General features: G+C 46.4%; 1 protein-coding gene across 2 annotated transcripts in view; it reads right to left on the bottom strand.

Annotated features, from left to right (window-relative positions):
• The window catches only part of FBLN7 (fibulin 7), a 200,470-nt gene that overhangs the window by 54,326 nt on the left and 123,015 nt on the right, over positions 1-23,129 (bottom strand). For both annotated transcript variants that reach the window (XM_063918103.1, XM_063918104.1), the window contains exons 2-3: positions 19,172-19,331; positions 18,105-18,275 (exon numbers count right to left, since the gene is read on the bottom strand). In XM_063918103.1, coding sequence (XP_063774173.1) covers positions 18,105-18,275; positions 19,172-19,331 — 331 coding nt within the window. The remainder of the gene's footprint in view (positions 1-18,104; positions 18,276-19,171; positions 19,332-23,129) is intronic.

The following is a 23,129-nucleotide window of genomic DNA, read 5'->3' as shown; positions in this document are numbered from 1 at the left end:
TGAAGATATATGCTGTGAAGTCTTAATAAGATAATAAATAGCCCGTATTGCACTTGTCTCCTTTGATCTTGTCAGTCTAGCAGCAACGTGAGGATTGTAGTGGCAAGCAAACCAACATGCAGTATTTCCTCCGTGAATTGATGCTGTATGCACACTGTGGGAACAGGCGGAGGGAGGGCGCCGAATCGGTGATGTCCCGGCGCTATGCTACACCCCCGTCTGACCTCGGCTGACAGTGTCCAGTGTCGTATGGTGCAAGAAAAGCGGGTCACTCTTACCGGACTTGTATCTTTCACAAGCGCCGTGAAGTTTTAACAGCCAGTGAAGTTGTCTCCACGGCTGTGTTCTAAGGATAGCCGATTACGGACAACACATAGCCGCCGCTGATACGGGAGTCCGCTGTTAAAACTTCACGGCGCTTGTGAAAGATACAAGTCCGGTAAGAGTGACCCGCTTTTCTTGCACCATACGACACTGGACACTGTCAGCCGAGGTCAGACGGGGGTGTAGCATAGCGCCGGGACATCACCGATTCGGCGCCCTCCCTCCGCCTGTTCCCACAGTGTGCATACAGCATTAATTCACGGAGGAAATACTGCATGTTGGTTTGCTTGCCACTACAATCCTCACGTTGCTGCTAGACTGACAAGATCAAAGGAGATAAGTGCAATACGGGCTATTTATTATCTTATTAAGACTTCACAGCATATATCTTCATTTCTGATTATAAGGAACACTGCCATTAAGGACTCATGGATTAATATTGGAGACGCAAATGAGAGAGATATTTACCATAGGTACATGAATTATATGTCTACCCTATTGATATATTAAATTGTCTATTATTGTTTTTAAAATATTATGTAATAAATCATTAATTTTGACTAGAGCGCTTCCTGATATATATTTATATACTATATATCCCCCCTTTTTTTTCTATATAAAAATAATTTTTGGTATCTCAGTAGTACCATTTGGGAGCAGCTGTAATCTTATTGATATTATTATTATTTAATTGTAGAAACGAGCAGGATAATTGACTATACAAGCGCCAGGGAATTTTTCAGTAGTGTTAGTAGAGGCCTTGGCTGCCAGGATACCGGCATCAGAAGCCGCCTCTTTAATATAACGAGAAGCTGTGATAATATATGACAAGCATTGTCTAGCATGGTCAGAGGAGATTTCAGCATTTAACTCCAAGGCCCATGCTTCAATGGCCTCTGCAGCCCATGTAGCTGCAATAGTGGGCATTTGTGCAGCACCAGTGAGGGTGTAAATCGCTTTCAGACAACCCTCCACACGTTTATCCGTAGGCTGTTTTAGAGACATGACGGTGGTGACCGGTAGAGCTGAGGAAACCACCATCTTAGCCACATGTGAGTCCACTGGAGGAGGCGTTTCCCAATTCTTAGACAGCTCCAGCGCAAGGGGATAGCGAGCCAGCATCTTCTTTTGAGGCACAAACTTCGTACCCAGGTTTTCCCAGGGTTCCTGACGTATATCAATTAGGTGGTCAGAGTGAGGTAAAACTTGTTTAATCACCTTCTGACGCTTGAACCTATCTGGTTTCTTAGGAGGAACGGATGGCTCGGGATCATCCGTAATCTGTAAAATTAACTTAATAGCCTCCAAAAGATCAGGAACATCCACATGTGAACCACCCTCCCCATCAGCCGTGTCTGAGTCAGAACCTGTGAGGTCAGTGTAAGTGCCGTCTTCATCCGACGAGGTGTCAGTGACATCAGTGGATTGTGAGGAGGCAAGCGCTCGCTTAGAGGACCCCTTGGACGTAGGCAAGCGACGGTCAGACTTTTTAGTAGTCAGGGACTGGTTCAACTTCTTTATTTTATTTGAGCAGATAAATCGTCCGCCCATGGCGGGTTAGCTGCAGGGACCACAAACGGTTGTACCGGCATTGGGGGTCCCATAGGGGGTGTTAGTTTATGAACTAGCGTATGCAGAAGCGTGGAAAAAGCAGCCCACGGCGGGTCATTATTTGCCCCCGTTGCCACCGCCCCACTGGGGGCAAGAGCCCAGAACCAGAGCCCAAAGCTGCTATATTCTCCTCATAGGTATCTGCGGCTTCAGCAACACCGGCAGTGTGTTCAGCCCCAGAACCGTTACCCTCAGAAGCAGACATGATATAACTTGCAGTATCAGGTAACACAGTACAATTTGTCAGCAGCACAATACCTCTAGCCCATACCCCTGTGCAGTGTAGTCAGCAGCAGCAGAGATAAAGGAGAGATATGGTGACCAAATCACAGAGAAAAATACGTAATACAGTATATCTTTGTGAAAATCCTATATTAGATAACACCTGACGCACCAAGCCCCCTCAGGTTATGGAATATAGGGATAGCAGGTTGAGTGAAAGACACAAAATGGACATAACTCAGCTATCAAATGCACACACAAATAGTCACAGTTTGTACAATGCAGGGGTTATTACTGACAATAATACTGCACTGGACTAGCTTACACAGCTATATAAATAGATATAACAGTACACAGTAAGAACTGGATGTATATCACAGGGTAATTGTACTATAAACCCCTGACTATATGCACTCTTTCTTAACTAACACTGACTAAAAAAGGCGGGTAGAATACTTAAGTGTTAAGTGTCTTGTAAAGTCACAGCACTGACAACCAGGCGGCTTTACATAGGAGGATTTGCCCAAGCATTCCCAGGAACAGTGAACTTAGGTATAATGGCGCCGCAGACACTGCCAGGCAGTGAGGGAGAGACATATATGCAGCTCCAGGGCGGGAACATTTGCAGAAAATGACGCCCTGGGGCTGGGGGAGGGGCTTCAGGTCCAAGCTCTATCCCCCTGCTGGCAAAACCACCGGGTACTGCGGGCTCTAATAAAATGGTTTATAGAGAAAACCTGACCTGTCCCATGCCCTGGTGATCTAGTGGGATCGCCTGTACTGCCACAGTGTCCACCGCCAGCGCGCGTGGCCCACCTCCCACTGACCACGCCGGATCACGATAATGACCGGGTCCCGCAAGCGGGACCCACTTACCACCTCCCGAAGCGCGGCCACGCGATCCCCGAGAGCCCCCGTTGTGTGTGCCTGACATGAAGAAAACCGGAGCCTTCTGCTGTAGTTACCCGGCAACCAGGGCTCGGGAGTGTACAGCGCCGCTGGGGAGAGCCGGAGCTGCAGCCGTGAATGTCCACTGACATATAACACCGCTGCTGCCCTTGAAGTCTTCTTAGGGCTGCCTGGAGCAGCCCCTCTGTTAAGTGCCTGCTACTGCCTCACCAACTACAAAACTGAGATCCTGTGCAGGGAGGCGCGGTGATAGAGGAGGCGGCGCTATGCATTCTGGGAACAGTCAAAGATTTGAGCCTGTTGGTGCCTCGGATCAAGATCCTACTCTACACCCCATTGTCCATTCTTTGTGGAGCCCAGTTTACCCCGCAGCAGAAAAGTTTTTTAAATTTTTGCAAATTTATTAAAAATAAAAAACTAAGAAATCACATGTACATAAGTATTCACAGCATTTGCTCAATACTTTGTTGATGCACCTTTGGCAGCAATTACAGCCTCAAGTCTTTTTGAATATGATGCCGCAAGCTTGGCACACCTACTGTATCTTTGGCCAGTTTGGCCCATTCCCCTTTGCAGCACCTCTCAAGCTCCATCAGATTGGATGGCAAGCGTCGGTGCACAGCCATTTTCAGATCTCGCCAGAGATGTTCAATCGGATTCAAGTCTGGGCTCTGCCTGGGCTACTCAACGCCCAGTCCTGAAGCCACTCCTTTGATATCTTGGCTGTGTGCTTAGGGTTGTTGTCCTGCTGAAAGATGAACCATCGTCCCAGTCTGAGGTCAAGAGCGCTCTGGAGCAGGTTTTCATCCAGGATGTCTCTGTACATTGCTGCATTCATGTTTCCCTCTATCCTGACTAGTCTCCCAGTTCCTGCCGCTGCAAAACATCCCCACATCATGATGCTGCCACAACCATGCTTCACTGTAGGGATGGTAGTGGCCTGGTGATGAGCGTGCCTGGTTTCCTCCAAACATGACGCCTGGCATTCATGCCAAAGAGTTCAATCTTTGTCTCATCAGACCAGAGAATTTTGTTGCTCTAGGAAGAGTCCTGGTGGTTCCGAACTTCTTCCATTTACGGATTATGGAGGCCACTGTGCTCATTTGGACCTTCAAAGCAGCAGATATTTTTCTGTGCCCTTCCCCAGATTTGTGCCTTGAGACAATCCTGTCTCGGAGGTCTATAGACAATTCCTTTGACTTCATGCTTGGTTTGTGCTCAGACATGCACTGTCAAGTGTGGGACCTTATATAAACAGGTGTGTGCCTTTCCAAATCATGTCCAATCAACTGAATTTACCACAGGTGGACTCCAATTAAGCTGTAGGAACATCTCAAAGATGATCAGTGGAAACAGGATGCACCTGAGCTCAATTTTGAGCTTCATTGCAAAGGCTGTGAATAGTTATGTACATGTGATTTCTTAGATTTTAATTTTTAATAAATTTGCTAATTTTTTTCATGTTGTCACTATGTGGTATTCTGTGTAGAATTTTGAGTGAAAAAATTAATTTATTCCATTTTGAATAAGGCTGTAACATAACAAAATGTGGAAAAAGTGAAGCGCTGTGAATTCTTTCCAGATGCACTGTATTTTTTTTGTTTTGTCTAAAATTTATTGAACTAATTATAGATTGTTCAATGAAAGAAGGAACTATACCAATTTGTGCAGGAAAATGGAAGTATATTAGTAGATTTGGACATTCTTTACTATACTTTTTATTCAATTTCAAATCTTGAGCCATGCAGGTACAATTGTGTACAATTGAGGTATACTGTGCATACATATGCATATTAACCAATGTATTTAAAAAATAATAATAATTATATGAAGCATGAATCAGACTGAAAATAAAAATAAGAATTTACTTACCGATAATTCTATTTCTCATAGTCCGTAGTGGATGCTGGGAACTCCGAAAGGACCATGGGGAATAGCGGCTCCGCAGGAGACTGGGCACAAAAGTAAAAGCTTTAGGACTAGCTGGTGTGCACTGGCTCCTCCCCCTATGACCCTCCTCCAAGCCTCAGTTAGGATACTGTGCCCGGACGAGCGTACACAATAAGGAAGGATTTTGAATCCCGGGTAAGACTCATACCAGCCACACCAATCACACCGTACAACCTGTGATCTGAACCCAGTTAACAGCATGATAACAGAGGAGCCTCTGAAAAGATGGCTCACAACAATAATAACCCGATTTTTGTAACTATGTACAAGTATTGCAGACAATCCGCACTTGGGATGGGCGCCCAGCATCCACTACGGACTATGAGAAATAGAATTATCGGTAAGTAAATTCTTATTTTCTCTGACGTCCTAGTGGATGCTGGGAACTCCGAAAGGACCATGGGGATTATACCAAAGCTCCCAAACGGGCGGGAGAGTGCGGATGACTCTGCAGCACCGAATGAGAGAACTCCAGGTCCTCCTCAGCCAGGGTATCAAATTTGTAGAATTTAGCAAACGTGTTTGCCCCTGACCAAGTAGCTGCTCGGCAAAGTTGTAAAGCCGAGACCCCTCGGGCAGCCGCCCAAGATGAGCCCATCTTCCTTGTGGAGTGGGCATTTACAGATTTTTGGCTGTGGCAGGCCTGCCACAGAATGTGCAAGCTGAATTGTACTACAAATCCAACGAGCAATAGTCTGCTTAGAAGCAGGAGCACCCAGATTGTTGGGTGCATACAGGATAAACAGCGAGTCAGATTTTCTGACTCCAGCCGTCCTGGAAACATATATTTTCAGGGCCCTGACAACGTCTAGCAACTTGGAGTCCTCCAAGTCCCTAGTAGCCGCAGGCACCACAATAGGTTGGTTCAGGTGAAACGCTGAAACCACCTTAGGGAGAAACTGAGGACGAGTCCTCAATTCCGCCCTGTCCGAAAGGAAAATCAGATAAGGGCTTTTACAGGATAAAGCCGCCAATTCTGACACGCGCCTGGCCCAGGCCAGGGCCAACAGCATGACCACTTTCCATGTGAGATATTTTAACTCCACAGATTTAAGTGGTTCAAACCAATATGACTTTTGGAAACCAAAAACTACATTGAGATCCAAAGGTGCCACTGGAGGCACAAAAGGAGGCTGTATATGCAGTACCCCTTTTACAACGTCTGAACTTCAGGGACTGAAGCTAGTTCTTTTTGGAAGAAAATCGACAGGGCCGAAATTTGAACCTTAATGGACCCCAATTTCAGGCCCATAGACACTCCTGTTTGCAGGAAATGTAGGAATCGACCCAGTTGAATTTCCTCCGTCGGGCCTTACTGGCCTCGCACCACGCAACATATTTTCGCCAAATGCGGTGATAATGTTTTGCGGTTACATCCTTCCTGGGTTTGATCAGGATAGGGATGACTTCATCCGGAATGCCTTTTTTTTTTTTTTTTCCTTCAGGATCCGGCGTTCAACCGCCATGCCGTCAAACGCAGCCGCGGTTCTTGGAACAGACAGGGTCCTTGCTGGAGCAGGTCCCTTCTTAGAGGTAGAGGCCACGGATCCTCCGTGAGCATCTCTTGAAGTTCCGGTTACCAAGTCCTTCTTGGCCAATCCGGAGCCACGAATATAGTGCTTACTTTTCTCCATCTTATCAATCTCAGTACCTTGGGTATGAGAGGCAGATGAGGGAACACATACACTGACTGGTACACCCACGGTGTTACCAGAGCGTCTACAGCTATTGCCTGAAGGTCCCTTGACCTGGCGCAATACCTGTCGAGTTTTTCCCAACGGTTTATAATCATGTGGAAGACTTCTGGGTGAAGTCCCCACTCTCCCGGGTGGAGGTCGTCCCGGAATTGCTGACAGTGCTATCACATGATTTTCCGCCCAGCGAAGAATCCTTGCAGCTTCTGCCATTGCCCTCCTGCTTCTTGTGCCACCCTGTCTGTTTACGTGGGTGACTGCCGTGATGTTGTCCGACTGGATCAACACCGGCTGACCTTGAAGCAGAGGTCTTGCTAAGCTTAGAGCATTGTAAATGGCCCTTAGCTTCAGGATATTTATGTGAAGTGATGTCTCCAGGCTTGACCATAAGCCCTGGAAATTCCTTCCCTGTGTGACTGCTCCCCAGCCTCGCAGGCTGGCATCCGTGGTCACCAGGACCCAGTCCTGAATGCCGAATCTGCGGCCCTCTAGAAGATGAGCACTCTGCAACCAACACAGGAGGGACACCCTTGTTCTTGGTGACAGGGTTATCCGCTGATGCATCTGAAGATGCGACCCGTGCCAGCAGGACTCACTGAAAATAAAAAAACCTAATTTAAACGTTTACTCTAAGCAGCTCAGGAGAGCCACCTAGATTGCACCCTTCTCGTTCGGGCACAAAAATCTAACTGAGGCTTGGAGGAGGGTCATAGGGGGAGGAGCCAGTGCACACCAGCTAATCCTAAAGCTTTTACTTTTGTGCCCAGTCTCCTGCGGAGCCGCTATTCCCCATGGTCCTTTCGGAGTTCCCAGCATCCACTAGGACGTCAGAGAAATAGTTTTAAATAATGATGACAGTAGGATACACTTAGCGAGGACATACATAGTTGTGTAAAACGTGCACTGTAAAGCCCAGCTTCCTGACTCTCAGTGTTCATGTACATTTGATGCACAGATGGACGAAGCCTGTGCTCAGTGTATCCATAAACATAGGAATGTGCTGACCCATTATAGTAGGCACAATTGCATTTTGTTGATGTGCTGGGATGTGTAAGTTTTTCCCTTGTAAACGACCCTAATTGAAAATAGTCAGAAAAGTTATACAGTGACTATAAAACGTATTCAACCTCTTTGACAGGTTATTTTATTACATCATGGAAACAACATGGGAGTTCTTAATACTGATCAACACAAATTGTCTGAAACATTACAAAAAGGAGAAAAACATCTAGCCTGTTATCTGTAATTACAAATTATTCAACTAAAAGAAACAAAAAGTTTACATTTAAGACCCTACAGAGAAAATACTGTAGAAACGTTATATACCCATTAGCTATTTAAAGTAGATAAACCATAAACTTCAGGTTTGTATTACAGTTTTCGTATTGTAGACTTGGTTGGTAAAATGAAATAGGTATTAGGAGATATTAGGGCCCCCCTAGACTTTGAATGGGTAAAGGTCTCCACAGGGTTTAATCTGGCACTGGCCTTATCAGTCCAAATATTCTTACTTTATGTGGTTTTTGGGTCTCTCACATGCTGTCTGACAGATTGTAAGCAAGCTTTCATGAGGGTTTCCATTGATGGGTGTCTCTTTGCCACCCTCCCGTGAAGCATAGATTTGTGATGTACTAGTGCTACTGTTGTTTCTCCTATCTGTGTCACGAAAGAACATTACTCTTGTAGGCGTAGTCTCTAGGTGTCCTCCCCAACAGATGACCTTTACTGTATGTTGATGAATGGTATGAAGATCTGGATAAATCTGCTAGTATTATGTAATGTAAAAAAATTACAGCATAACAGCAAGTTAAAGTATTAATGCACATTGTGGTTTTAGAATTCTGCAATTTCTGCAGTATTTTAAAAGTAGAAAAAAAAAAACTGCGAAGCAGGGACGGATTTCCCACAATGTAACTTAGGCACTCGTCTCGGGCCCGGTAGGTCTCAAGGGGCCTGTGGTAGGACTCCACGAAATCTGGCCCATCCATAATCCCTCACAATGATTAGTTTCTAGTTAAATGTTTTACAGCGGCTCAGTAACGGAGCTCAGACCAGTATTAATACCCTAACACTGAGCTCCGTTACTGTGCCACTATAAAACGTTCCCAAAGTAGCTCTGTGCGACTACTGCATGACATCATGATGTCACACTCGTGGGCACAGATCAAGCTGGCAATGTTTCAGTGCCCTCTGTTAGTGTGGCACTGTCGTCAGGTTACCTGGTTATGTTGTGAAATTTTTGTGCGTGCACCCGGCGCAGCACAAGCCATTGAGTGGAGGGCCAGACACCGTGCTTGCTATCTATCTATCTATCTATCTATCTATCTATCTATCTATCTATCTATCTATCTATCTATATATATATACACACACACACACATATACAGTGTGTGTATATAGATAGATAGATAGATAGATAGATAGATGGATAGATGGATAGATGGATAGATAGATAGATAGATAGATAGATAGATAGATAGATAGATAGATAGATAGATAGATAGATAGATAGATAGATAGATAGATAGATAGATACAATGATGAGCCACATCATTTAAAAAGAAAAACTCACCACAGACAGGGTATCTATGGAGAGTGGAATTAGACAGCGGTGGGGCTGTGGGCGGCTGCTGTCTGGAACAGCTTTTGACGCATGTGGGCTGCTAGGCTCCTCAGCGGTGGGAGGGACAGGGAGAAGGCTCGGCGCAACATACTGTAATGCATACTGATGTGCATCACAATGTCAGCAATTTCCGGACCGGACCATGTGATTGGTTAATGGGGGCTGGCCGGGGGACAGGTGGTTTTATTGCGGCTGTTAATTGCTTTTTTACTTTGCGAGCGGCTCGTGCGGTGAGTTTCAAAACCGATATTAGGCGCTGTGGTTTGGGCATCTTTGCTACTATATTGCAAGTGTCATCACTACTGGCATAATGTGAAGGAATACACAGCCAATATAATATGACTAGTTACCAGCCTGTCAAAATGACAGACCATCATACCAGTAATGTCGGCGCCAAAGGCTATGCACGCCCGAACGGGGCAACATTTGAATTGCTTCGTCTGACGCCATCTAGTGGCCACCAGTGCACAAAAAACTTGAATTCCCCCCATAGAGGTGAGGAGCAGTGTTTTATTATATAGCCTTTAATGATATAGGATGTGCTCCCCTGGCAGTGTAATGTGATGGGCACCTTTACTGGTATTATATGTAGGCCATCACAGCAGCTGGTATAAGATACAGTGTTTCCTGTTGAGGGCCAATGTGTTTTATTTTCTTCCTATTGAGGCCAACGTATTTTCTCTAACGTCCTAGTGGATGCTGGGGACTCCGAAAGGACCATGGGGAATAGCGGCTCCGCAGGAGACTGGGCACAAAGTAAAAGCTTTAGGACTAGCTGGTGTGCACTGGCTCCTCCCCCTATGACCCTCCTCCAAGCCTCAGTTAAGATTTTGTGCCCGAACGAGAAGGGTGCAATCTAGGTGGCTCTCCTGAGCTGCTTAGAGTAAAAGTTTAAATAGGTTTTTTTATTTTCAGTGAGACCTGCTGGCAACAGGCTCACTGCATCGAGGGACTAAGGGGAGAAGAAGCGAACTCACCTGCGTGCAGAGTGGATTGGGCTTCTTAGGCTACTGGACATTAGCTCCAGAGGGACGATCACAGGCCCAGCCATGGATGGGTCCCGGAGCCGCGCCGCCGGCCCCCTTACAGATGCTGAAGCAAGAAGAGGTCCATAAATCGGCGGCAGAAGACTTTCCTGTCTTCATAAGGTAGCGCACAGCACTGCAGCTGTGCGCCATTGCTCCCAGCACACTTCACACTTCGGTCACTGAGGGTGCAGGGCGCTGGGGGGGGGCGCCCTGGGAAGCAATGAATTTACCTTATTTGGCAAAAAATACATCACATATAGCTCCTGGGCTATATGGATGTATTTAACCCCTGCCAGTTTTCCAGAAAAAAGCGGGAGAAGAGCCCGCCGTGAAGGGGGCGGGGCCTATCTCCTCAGCACACAGCGCCATTTTTCCCACACAGCTCCGCTGGTAGGAAGGCTCCCAGAATCTCCCCTGCATCCTGCAACTACAGAAACAGGGTAAAAAAGAGAGGGGGGCACTTATTTGGCAAAATAACAGATATAAGCAGCTATAAGGGATAGACACTTATTGTAAGGTTGTCCCTATACATATATAGCGCTCTGGTGTGTGCTGGCAAACTCTCCCTCTGTCTCCCCAAGGGGCTAAGTGGGTCCTGTCCTCTATCAGAGCATTCCCTGTGTGTGTGCTGGGTGTCGGTACGTGTGTGTCGACATGTATGAGGAGGAAAATGATGTGGAGGCGGAGCAATTGCCTATAATGGTGATGTCACCCCCTAGGGAGTCGACACCTGAATGGATGGCCGTAATTAAGGAATTACGTGACAGTGTCGGCACGTTACAGAAAACTGTTGACGACATGAGACAGCCGGCAGCTCAGTTAGTGCCTGTCCAGGCGTCTCAAACACCGTCAAGGGCTATTAAACGCCCGTTACCTCAGTGGGTCGACACGGACCCAGACACAGACACTGACTCCAGTGTCGACGGTGAAGAAACAAACGTATTTTCCAGTAGGGCCACACGTTACATGATCACGGCAATGAAGGAGGTTTTGCACATCTCTGATACTGCAAGTACCACAAAAAGGGGTATTATGTGGGGTGTGAAAAAACTACCCGTAGTTTTTCCTGAATCAGATGAATTGAATGAAGTGTGTGATGAAGCGTGGGTTACCCCCGACAAAAAACTGCTAATTTCTAAAAAATTATTGGCACTATATCCCTTCCCACCAGAGGTTAGGGCTCGTTGGGAAACACCCCCTAGGGTGGATAAGGCGCTCACACGCTTATCAAAACAAGTGGCGTTACCGTCTCCAGAAACGGCCGCCCTTAAGGAGCCAGCAGATAGGAGGCTGGAAAATATCCTTAAAAGTATATACACACATACTGGTGTTATACTGCGACCAGCAATCGCCTCAGCCTGGATGTGCAGTGCTGGGGTGGCTTGGTCGGATTCCCTGACTGAAAATATTGATACCCTGGACAGGGACAATATATTATTGACTATAGAGCATTTAAAGGATGCATTCCTATATATGCACAGAGAGACATTTGCACTCTGGCATCAAGAGTAAGTGCGATGTCCATTTCTGCCAGAAGAGGATTATGGACGCGACAGTGGTCAGGGGATGCGGATTCCAAACGGCATATGGAAGTATTGCCGTATAAAGGGGAGGAGTTATTTGGGGGCGGTCTATCGGACCTGGTGGCCACGGCAACGGCTCGGAAATCCACCTTTTTACCCCAAGTCACCTCGCAGCAGAAAAAGATACCGTCTTTTCAGGCTCAGTCCTTTCGTCCCCATAAGGGCAAGCGGGCAAAAGGCCAATCATATCTGCCCCGGGGCAGAGGAAGGGGAAAAAGACTGCAACAGACAGCTTCTTCCCACGAACAGAAGCCTTCCCCCGCTTCTGCCAAGTCCTCAGCATGACGCTGGGGCCTTACAAGCGGACTCAGGCACGGTGGGGGCCCGTCTCAAGAATTTCAGCGCGCAGTGGGCTCACTCGCAAGTGGACCCCTGGATCCTGCAGGTAGTATCTCAGGGGTACAAATTGGAATTCGAGACGTCTCCCCCTCGCCGGTTCCTGAAGTCTGCTTTACCAACGTCTACCCCCGACAGGGAGGCGGTATTGGAAGCCATTCACAAGCTGTATTCCCAGCAAGTGATAATCAAGGTACCCCTCCTACAACAGGGAAAGGGGTATTACTCCACGCTGTTTGTGGTACCGAAGCCGGACGGCTCGGTGAGACCCATTTTAAATCTGAAAGCCTTGAACACTTACATAAAAAGGTTCAAGTTCAAGATGGAGTCACTCAGAGCAGTGATAGCGAACCTGGAAGAAGGGGACTACATGGTGTCTCTGGACATCAAGGATGCTTACCTCCATGTCCCAATTTGCTCTTCTCACCAAGGGTACCTCAGGTTTGTGGTACAGAACTGTCACTATCAGTTTCAGACGCTGCCGTTTGGATTGTCCACGGCACCCCGGGTCTTTACCAAGGTAATGGCCGAAATGATGATTCTTCTTCGAAGAAAAGGCGTCTTAATTATCCCTTACTTGGACGATCTCCTGATAAGGGCACGGTCCAGAGAACAGTTAGAGGTCGGAGTAGCACTATCTCAAATAGTACTACAACAGCACGGATGGATTCTAAATATTCCAAAATCGCAGCTGATTCCGACGACACGTCTGCTGTTCCTAGGGATGATTCTGGACACAGTCCAGAAAAAGGTGTTTCTCCCGGAAGAGAAAGCCAGGGAGTTATCCGACCTAGTCAGGAAACTCCTAAGACCAGGCCAGGTGTCAGTGCATCAGTGCACAAGGGTCCTGGGAAAGATGGTGGCTTCTTACGAAGCGATTCCATTCGGCAGATTCCACGCAAGAACTTTTCAGTTGGATCTGCTAGACAAATGGTCCGGATCGCATCTTCAAATGCATCAGCGGATAACCCTGTCTCCAAGGACAAGGGTGTCTCTCCTGTGGTGGTTACAGAGTGCTCATCTCCTAGAGGGCTGCAGATTCGGCATTCAGGATTGGGTCCTGGTGACCACGGATGCCAGCCTGAGAGGCTGGGGAGCAGTCACACAGGGAAAAAATTTCCAGGGCTTGTGGTCAAGCATGGAAACGTCACTTCACATAAATATCCTGGAACTAAGGGCCATTTACAATGCCCTAAGTCAGGCAAGGCCTCTGCTTCAGGGTCAGCCTGTATTGATCCAGTCGGACAACATCACGGCAGTCGCCCACGTAAACAGACAGGGCGGCACAAGAAGCAGGAGGGCAATGACGGAAGTGGCAAGGATTCTTCGCTGGGCGGAAAATCATGTGATAGCACTGTCAGCAGTGTTCATTCCGGGAGTGGACAACTGGGAAGCAGACTTCCTCAGCAGACACGATCTTCACCCGGGGGAGTGGGGACTTCACCCAGAAGTCTTCCACATGATTGTAAACCGTTGGGAAAAACCAAAGGTGGACATGATGGCGTCTCGCCTCAACAAAAAACTGGACAGATATTGCTCCAGGTCAAGGGACCCTCAGGCAATAGCTGTGGACGCTCTGGTAACACCGTGGGTGTACCGGTCAGTGTATGTGTTCCCTCCTCTTCCTCTCATACCAAAAGTACTGAGAATCATAAGAAGGAGAGGAGTAAAGACTATACTCGTGGCTCCGGATTGGCCAAGAAGGACTTGGTACCCGGAAATTCAAGAGATGCTCACGGAAGACCCGTGGCCTCTACCTCTAAGACAGGACCTGCTCCAGCAGGGACCATGTCTGTTCCAAGACTTACCGCGGCTGCGTTTGACGGCATGGCGGTTGAACGCCGGATCCTGAAGGAAAAAGGCATTCCGGATGAAGTCATCCCTACCCTGATCAAAGCCAGGAAGGATGTAACCGTACAACATTATCACCGTATTTGGCGTAAATATGTTGCGTGGTGCGAGGCCAGGAAGGCCCCTACGGAGGAATTTCAACTGGGTCGATTCCTGCATTTCCTGCAAACAGGACTGTCTATGGGCCTCAAATTAGGGTCCATTAAGGTTCAAATTTCGGCCCTGTCGATATTCTTCCAAAAAGAACTAGCTTCTGTTCCTGAAGTTCAGACGTTTGTCAAGGGAGTACTGCATATACAGCCTCCTTTTGTGCCTCCAGTGGCACCTTGGGATCTCAATGTAGTGTTGGGATTCCTAAAATCACATTGGTTTGAACCACTCACCACTGTGGACTTGAAATATCTCACATGGAAAGTGGTAATGCTGTTAGCCCTGGCTTCAGCCAGGCGTGTATCAGAATTGGCGGCTTTATCCTATAAAAGCCCTTACCTAATTTTTCATACGGACAGGGCAGAATTGAGGACTCGTCCTCAATTTCTCCCTAAGGTGGTTTCAGCATTTCACTTAAACCAACCTATTGTGGTGCCTGCGGCTACTAGGGACTTGGAGGATTCCAAGTTGCTGGACGTAGTCAGGGCCCTGAAAATATATGTTTCCAGGACGGCTGGAGTCAGAAAATCTGACTCGCTGTTTATCCTGTATGCACCCAACAAGCTGGGTGCTCCTGCTTCTAAGCAGACGATTGCTCGTTGGATTTGTAGTACAATTCAGCTTGCACATTCTGTGGCAGGCCTGCCACAGCCAAAATCTGTAAAAGCCCATTCCACACGGAAAGTGGGCTCATCTTGGGCGGCTGCCCGAGGGGTCTCGGCTTTACAACTTTGCCGAGCAGCTACTTGGTCAGGGGCAAACACGTTTGCTAAATTCTACAAATTTGATACCCTGGCTGAGGAGGACCTGGAGTTCTCTCATTCGGTGCTGCAGAGTCATCCGCACTCTCCCGCCCGTTTGGGAGCTTTGGTATAATCCCCATGGTCCTTTCGGAGTCCCCAGCATCCACTAGGACGTTAGAGAAAATAAGAATTTACTTACCGATAATTCTATTTCTCATAGTCCGTAGTGGATGCTGGGCGCCCATCCCAAGTGCGGATTGTCTGCATTACTTGTACATAGTTATTGTTACAAAAATCGGGTTATTGTTGTTGTGAGCCATCTTTTCAGAGGCTCCTTCTGTTATCATGCTGTTAACTGGGTTCAGATCACAAGTTGTACGGTGTGATTGGTGTGGCTGGTATGAGTCTTACCCGGGATTCAAAATCCTTCCTTATTGTGTACGCTCGTCCGGGCACAGTATCCTAACTGAGGCTTGGAGGAGGGTCATAGGGGGAGGAGCCAGTGCACACCAGCTAGTCCTAAAGCTTTTACTTTGTGCCCAGTCTCCTGCGGAGCCGCTATTCCCCATGGTCCTTTCGGAGTCCCCAGCATCCACTACGGACTATGAGAAATAGAATTATCGGTAAGTAAATTCTTATTTTATTGTTTTCTGTAATATAAGGCAGTTCTGTCCAATCCCCTCCTGCCACATAAAAAAAAAGGAGGGGCAGGAGGCCCAAACCGGTATCTTGCCTAGGGTCCCCTGAGATCTAAATATGGTTTTGGTGCGAAGAGTTTGTCATTATATGCCCCCTTGTTTACAGGAGCCCAAATTTCATTCAGTTTTACAGCTGAAGCCTTCCAGCATGCCAGGGCTGAAACAGCATTCCCCATTTATGCATGGCGCTCATCTAGGTGTTGACTGAAAACGTCACATATTAGGACCTGTGGGATTTCATTAAAAAATAAAATTTCTGACATTTTATTAATGCCTTCTTATATTCATTATGTTATTGCACATATATCTCTGCTGCAGTTATGGCACATATATCTTTTCAGTAATAAAGGCGCATATCTCTGCTGTAGTTATGGCACATATATCTTTGCAGTAGTTATGGCGCATATATCTCTGCTGTAGTTATGGCACATATCTCTGCAGTAGTTATGGCGCATATATCTCTGCTGTAGTTATGGCACATATCTCTGCAGTAGTTATGGTGCATACAGTATATCTCTGCTGTAGTTATGGCACATACTGTATATCTCTGCAGTAGTTATGGCACATATATCTCTGCTGTAGTTATGACACATATATCCCTGCAGTAGTTATGGCACATATATCTTTGCTGTAGTTATGGCACATACATCTCTGCAGTAGTTATGACCAGGGCCGGTTCTTGGGCGCTGGGCGCCCCGGGCGACAATATGGGGCGTGGCTACATACAGGGGGCGTGGTCATTTACGCCCCCTGTACAGACTGAAATGATGTGCGGTGCGCGATGACGTCATCGCGCACCGCACAGCAAAGGTCCTCTCCACGAAGGGAAACTAGACGCCCCATCGCGCACCGCACAGTAAAGGACCTCTCCACGAAGGGAAACTAGACGCGTACGCGTCTAGTTTCTCTTCACAGCGGCAGCGGGGGGCAGCGGGGGGGCACAGCAGCAGCGGATCTTGCCCTGGTGCGGCGGCGCCCAGGCAAAAGTCCTGCTTGCCCGTGGCAAGATCCACTACTGGTTATGACACATACGTTCGGCGGGATATCATAACGAACCCGGCACATATATCTCTGCTGTAGTTATGGCGCATATATATCTGCTATAGTTATCGCACATATATCTCTGCAGTAGTTATGCACATATATCTCCGTATCTCTGCAGTAGTTATGGCACATATATCTCTGCTGTAGTTATGACACATACTGTATATCTCTGCAGTAGTTATGGCACATATATCTCTGCTGTAGTTATGACACATATATCCCTGCAGTAGTTATGGCACATATATCTCTGCTGTAGTTATGGCACATACATCTCTGCAGTAGTTATGACACATACAATTATATCACTGCAGTAGTTATGGCCCATATATCTCTGCAGTAGTTATGGCACATACAGTTATGTCACTGCAATAGTTATGGCGCATATATCTCTGCTGTAGTTATCGCACATATATCTGTGCAGAAGTTATGGCACATATATCTCAGCAGTAGTTATGGTGCATATATCTCTGCTGTAGTTATGGCACATACATACCTGCATTAGTTATGGCACATATCTCTGCAGTAGTTATGGCACATACAGTTATATCACTGCAGTAGTTATGGTGCATATGGTATGCGGTTAGCCCGTTCGGCGGGATATCATAACGAACCCGGCACATATATCTCTGCTGTAGTTATGGCGCATATATATTTGCTGTAGTTATCGCACATATATCTCTGCAGTAGATATGCACATATATCTATGTATCTCTGCAGTAGTTATGGCACATATATCTCTGCTGTAGTTATGGCACATATATCTCTGCTGTAGTTATGGCACATATAACTCTGCAGTAGTTATGGCACATATATCTGCAGTAGTTATGGCACATATATCTCTGCTGTAGTTATGGCACATATATCTCTGCAGTAGTTATCGCACATATAACTCTGCATTTGTTATGCACATACTGAATATCTCTGCAGTAGTTATGGTGCATATATCTCTGCTGGAGTTATGGCACATACAGTTATATCTCTGCAGTAGTTATGGCTCATCTATCTCTGCTGGAGTTATGGCACAGACAGTTATATCTCTGCAGTAGTTATGGCTCATATATCTCTGCTGGAGTTATGGCACAGACAGTTATATCTCTGCAGTAGTTATGGCTCATATATCTCTGCTGGAGTTATGGCACATATATCATGATTTTGACAGGTAAATGATTGCCACTTTAAAAAAACTCTCACAAAATCTCTCACTTTCTGATTTTCACACCCTATTACATCCCCCCTGGCATCTTTTGTGAAATAGTTACTGTGTTTGTTAAAGTTAATACAAAATAATATTATCCTTCTGTCACTAGTTAAAGCATTAATAAATCACATTATAGAAACCTTTGCAATAAGGTACAGTGTCGGTCCAGCTTCCATTCTGCTGACACAGCCTGCTGCTGGGACCAGTCAGCTGGTAGCCAACATCACATGTATAGTGAACCTCGTGATCTTCAAGATATTTAGAGCCAAACATTTTGCCATTATCAGGGGCTTCCAGCGCTGGGCAAGAGACTGAAAAAGAGCAAACAAAACTGTGAGACAGATATACTGTAATCAGAGGGCACATCTGCATGCATTCTGTATGTTGATGATGGGGTATGGTATGAAGAGGGTTCAGAGAGGAGCACCCTCGGTAACAAAAATTATGCAAGAAAAACTGGGGTTCCTTAGAGATGACCTAATTAATATGATAACCGTAATTAGGGAGGCCAATCCCTGGGCATTTTTTCAATCCCAGTAATCAGGATTGAAAAATTATCAATCCCGGGATTCCTAGGATCCCCAGGATTGTATTTAGATACTCTGTCTCTATGGCTATTTTACAGCCAGATAAAACTGTAGAATAGGTTTATGTTTGAAACACAATATTCCTATTGCACTGAGGATCAATGCAGTTATGGGTATGCTGGCATTTGTAATTCTAAAAGCACCAGCATGCACAAGCAGTTTAAGTATACCAGGGCTTGTTGCATCAGAAGGGCACCCCAGTAAAATAAATGTTACAATTTTTCTTGATCACATTTAAGCTAGGGCTGAGTGACATTATGGCAGGAGGACACCACACTATATATTTCTCTGGAATAGTGGCATGAAACCAATCTGTCATAGACTAGAGCTGGCAGTGGAGGCTGATACCATGCTGTGCGTCCTCCCAAGACAGAACCCCCCCCCCCCCGCTATGTTTTTGCAGTTACCAGGCTAGGCTGTGAGTTCTGTGTTGGCTGCACTATATTTTACACCTGTCATCATCATCATCATCATCGTCATCATCAAGAGAGATGCATCACAACTGGGTGATGATATGTATAATAGCTTCTTTTTTTAATAACCCAAGTGCCATGTTTTAACTAAAACTATTGTAACACATGTTGTATACGTTTTCTATATACATATAATATGACACTAACCTGGCTGTGGATCAGGGCTTCCTTTGTTGACAGAGTTCTGCAGTGTATTGAGTCTGCTTTTCATAATACGGATTCCTTCTGCAAATCGTGTCTCTTGACCCTTTAGGAACTGCTGCATTTGCCGAATTGCAGCCAGGAGCTGCTGTTTGTTTAGACAGTTCTGATACATATATAATAAAAAGAAAAAGAAAAAAAAAGAAAAACCAGATTTGTCAATAGAAGACATTGTTACAAATTTTTACCATAATACTTTTATTTGCTGCAGAAATACGCACTACTGTCTCATATATCTGATAGACTTCAACACATATAAGGGCAGAATTCAATGGTTATATTGTGTTCAATATCTCACCTAAGGTGATGGAGATCGCGGCGATATTCAATTGATTTTTTAGCACGGCTATCATACCCATAGAGGTCGGATTTAGCCATGTAAAGCAGCTAAACTTGACCAAAGTGCTGGACGCAATTGCGAAAAGTGCTATTTGGGCACCCAAAGGGGGCACTTTTGCGCATTTCAGCTTGCACCCCCGGGGGTGCCATTTGCTCCCGATCGGAGCTAAAAATTAATACTTTCATTTGGTTACCATCTACTTGTTGCCAGAGGAAAAACAATTGAATTCCACCAATAGACTTTGTTATTCTCACCCAATCAGTCCAAATACAATTGCTAGTCAGGTCTGGCAAAAAAAATTGTGTACACTCAATCCCACTGTGTCTCTATAGTCTCATCACTCCTTGGGGGGTATTCAATTGCCCGCAATCATTGATCGCGGGTAATTGTGAGTGGCCATGGTACTGAGATTCTGATACAAATGTCCACCTTGTACCCCAGTCACCGGGCCCGGGCATAGTAGTTAGCAGCACTGTCTCACAGCACTGAAGTCACAAGTTAAATTCCCAGTCACTGGTGACCTGTTTTGCGTTTCTAGCACTACATAATCCTCTGCAATAGACACATATGTGTCTGCAGCATTGTAGCTTACGTATCTACTATCAGCTGCTGCAGGAGAATAAACAGTTGTACACACATTTAGGGGTAGATGTACTAAGCCTTGGAGACTGATAAAGTGGAAAGAGATAAAGTACCAGCCAATCAGATCCTAACTGCTATGTTACAGGCTGTGTTTGAAAAAATAACAGAAGCTGATTGGCTAGTACTTTATTTCTTTCCACTTTATCTCTCCCCAAGGCTCCAGGGAGGTAAGTATCTCAGTGGTAGGTGCCGAACGCTATTTGCCCTCCATCCCACTGACTGGGTTGAGAAAAGGAATTTCTGTGAAAAATGGGGAATGGGTCACCCTGTCATCACGGTAGGGGCATCCTTTGTAAACTTTCTGTGCACTACTAAGTTGTATAGTTATTTTATTTAAGTTTCACAATAATTCCCCCTTTAATAAAGCTCATTTATGTAACTGCAAACTCTACTTTGAGACATCAGGCATATATAGGTTTCCTGTGTGGCTTATACCCCTTTCACACCGCACAAATAACCCGGTATCAACCTGGCATATTGCGGGTCGACACGGGTCGGAGTGTGATGTGAAAGGGCCATGGTTGAATTCCCGGGTCGTCTGACCCGGTAATTCAACCTGGGAATAAAGCAGTGTTACTCCCGGGACCCATTCACTACATAGGGAGAGGCTCATCTCCCAGCACCGCCTCCACTTCTACTGCTGGTTTTGCCCCCCCTCCCCAGCGCTGTGGCTACCGACCCGGCAAATCGCTGGGTCGGGAAGCCTGCAGTTAGGGTCCAATGCAGGATCCCACCCGGGAAGGACATGTTTCCAATTCTCGGGTGGGATCCGGCATTGGCCATGTGAAAGGAGTATTATTGCTTCATGATGACTTTGCAACATCTTGCACTTTCTGGGAGACTTCATGCAGAATGCCAGCTATTTACAGAAAATCACCCCATTTTGCGCAACCATGCAAAAATAAGATTTTACTTACCGATAAATCTATTTCTCATAGTCCGTAGTGGATGCTGGGACTCCGTAAGGACCATGGGGAATAGCGGCTCCGCAGGAGACAGGGCACAAGAATAAAAGCTTTAGGATCAGGTGGTGTGCACTGGCTCCTCCCCCTATGACCCTCCTCCAAGCCTCAGTTAGGATACTGTGCCCGGACGAGCGTACATAATAAGGAAGGATATTGAATCCCGGGTAAGACTCATACCAGCCACACCAATCACACCGTACAACTCGTGATCTGAACCCAGTTAACAGTATGATAACAACGAAGGAGCCTCTGAAAAGATGGCTCACAACAACAATAACCCGATTTTGTTAACAATAACTATGTACAAGTATTGCAGACAATCCGCACTTGGGATGGGCGCCCAGCATCCACTACGGACTATGAGAAATAGATTTATCGGTAAGTAAAATCTTATTTTCTCTGACGTCCTAGTGGATGCTGGGACTCCGTAAGGACCATGGGGATTATACCAAAGCTCCCAAACGGGCGGGAGAGTGCGGATGACTCTGCAGCACCGAATGAGAGAACTCCAGGTCCTCCTCAGCCAGGGTATCAAATTTGTAGAATTTAGCAAACGTGTTTGCCCCTGACCAAGTAGCTGCTCGGCAAAGTTGTAAAGCCGAGACCCCTCGGGCAGCCGCCCAAGATGAGCCCACTTTCCTTGTGGAATGGGCTTTTACAGATTTAGGCTGTGGCAGGCCTGCCACAGAATGTGCAAGTTGAATTGTACTACAAATCCAACGAGCAATAGTCTGCTTAGAAGCAGGAGCACCCAGCTTGTTGGGTGCATACAGGATAAACAGCGAGTCAGACTTTCTGACTCCAGCCGTCCTGGAAACATATATTTTCAGGGCCCTGACAACGTCAAGTAACTTGGAGTCCTCCAAGTCCCTAGTAGCCGCAGGCACCACAATAGGTTGGTTCATGTGAAAAGCAGAAACCACCTTAGGGAGAAATTGAGGACGAGTCCTCAATTCTGCCCTGTCAGAATGAAAAATTAAGTAAGGGCTTTTATATGATAAAGCCGCCAATTCTGACACACGCCTGGCTGAAGCCAGGGCTAACAGCATCGTCACCTTCCATGTGAGATATTTTAAGTCCACAGTGGTGAGTGGTTCAAACCAATGTGACTTAAGGAACCTCAAAACAACATTGAGATCCCAAGGTGCCACTGGAGGCACAAAAGGAGGTTGTATATGCAGTACCCCTTTTACAAATGTCTGAACTTCAGGTACTGAAGCCAGTTCTTTCTGGAAGAAAATCGACAGGGCCGAAATTTGAACCTTAATGGACCCTAATTTTAGGCCCATAGACAGTCCTGTTTGCAGGAAATGGAGGAAACGACCGAGTTGAAATTCCTCTGTAGGGGCCTTCTTGGCCTCACACCACGCAACATATTTTCGCCAAATGCGGTGATAATGTTTTGCGGTTACATCCTTCCTGGCTTTGACCAGGGTAGGGATGACTTCATCTGGAATGCCTTTTTCCTTCAGGATCCGGCGTTCAACCGCCATGCCGTCAAACGCAGCCGCGGTAAGTCTTGGAACAGACAAGGCCCCTGCTGGAGCAGGTCCTTTCTTAGAGGTAGAGGCCACGGGTCTTCCGTGAGCATCTCCTGAAGTTCCGGGTACCAAGTCCTTCTTGGCCAATCCGGAACCACGAGTATCGTTCTTACTCCTCTCCTTCTTATGATTCTCAGTACTTTTGGTATGAGAGGCAGAGGAGGGAACACATACACTGACTGGTACACCCACGGTGTCACCAGAGCGTCCACCGCTATTGCCTGAGGGTCCCTTGACCTGGCGCAATATCTGTCTAATTTTTTGTTTAGACGTGACGCCATCATGTCCACCTTTGGTTTTTCCCAACGGTTTACAATCAGGTGGAAGACTTCTGGGTGAAGTCCCCACTCTCCCGGGTGAAGGTCGTGTCTGCTGAGGAAGTCTGCTTCCCAGTTGTCCACTCCCGGAATGAACAC

Source organism: Pseudophryne corroboree, chromosome 4 (genome assembly GCF_028390025.1).
Source record: "Pseudophryne corroboree isolate aPseCor3 chromosome 4, aPseCor3.hap2, whole genome shotgun sequence".
Lineage (NCBI taxonomy): Eukaryota > Metazoa > Chordata > Amphibia > Anura > Myobatrachidae > Pseudophryne > Pseudophryne corroboree.
This window is presented reverse-complemented; position numbering and strand designations above follow the sequence as displayed.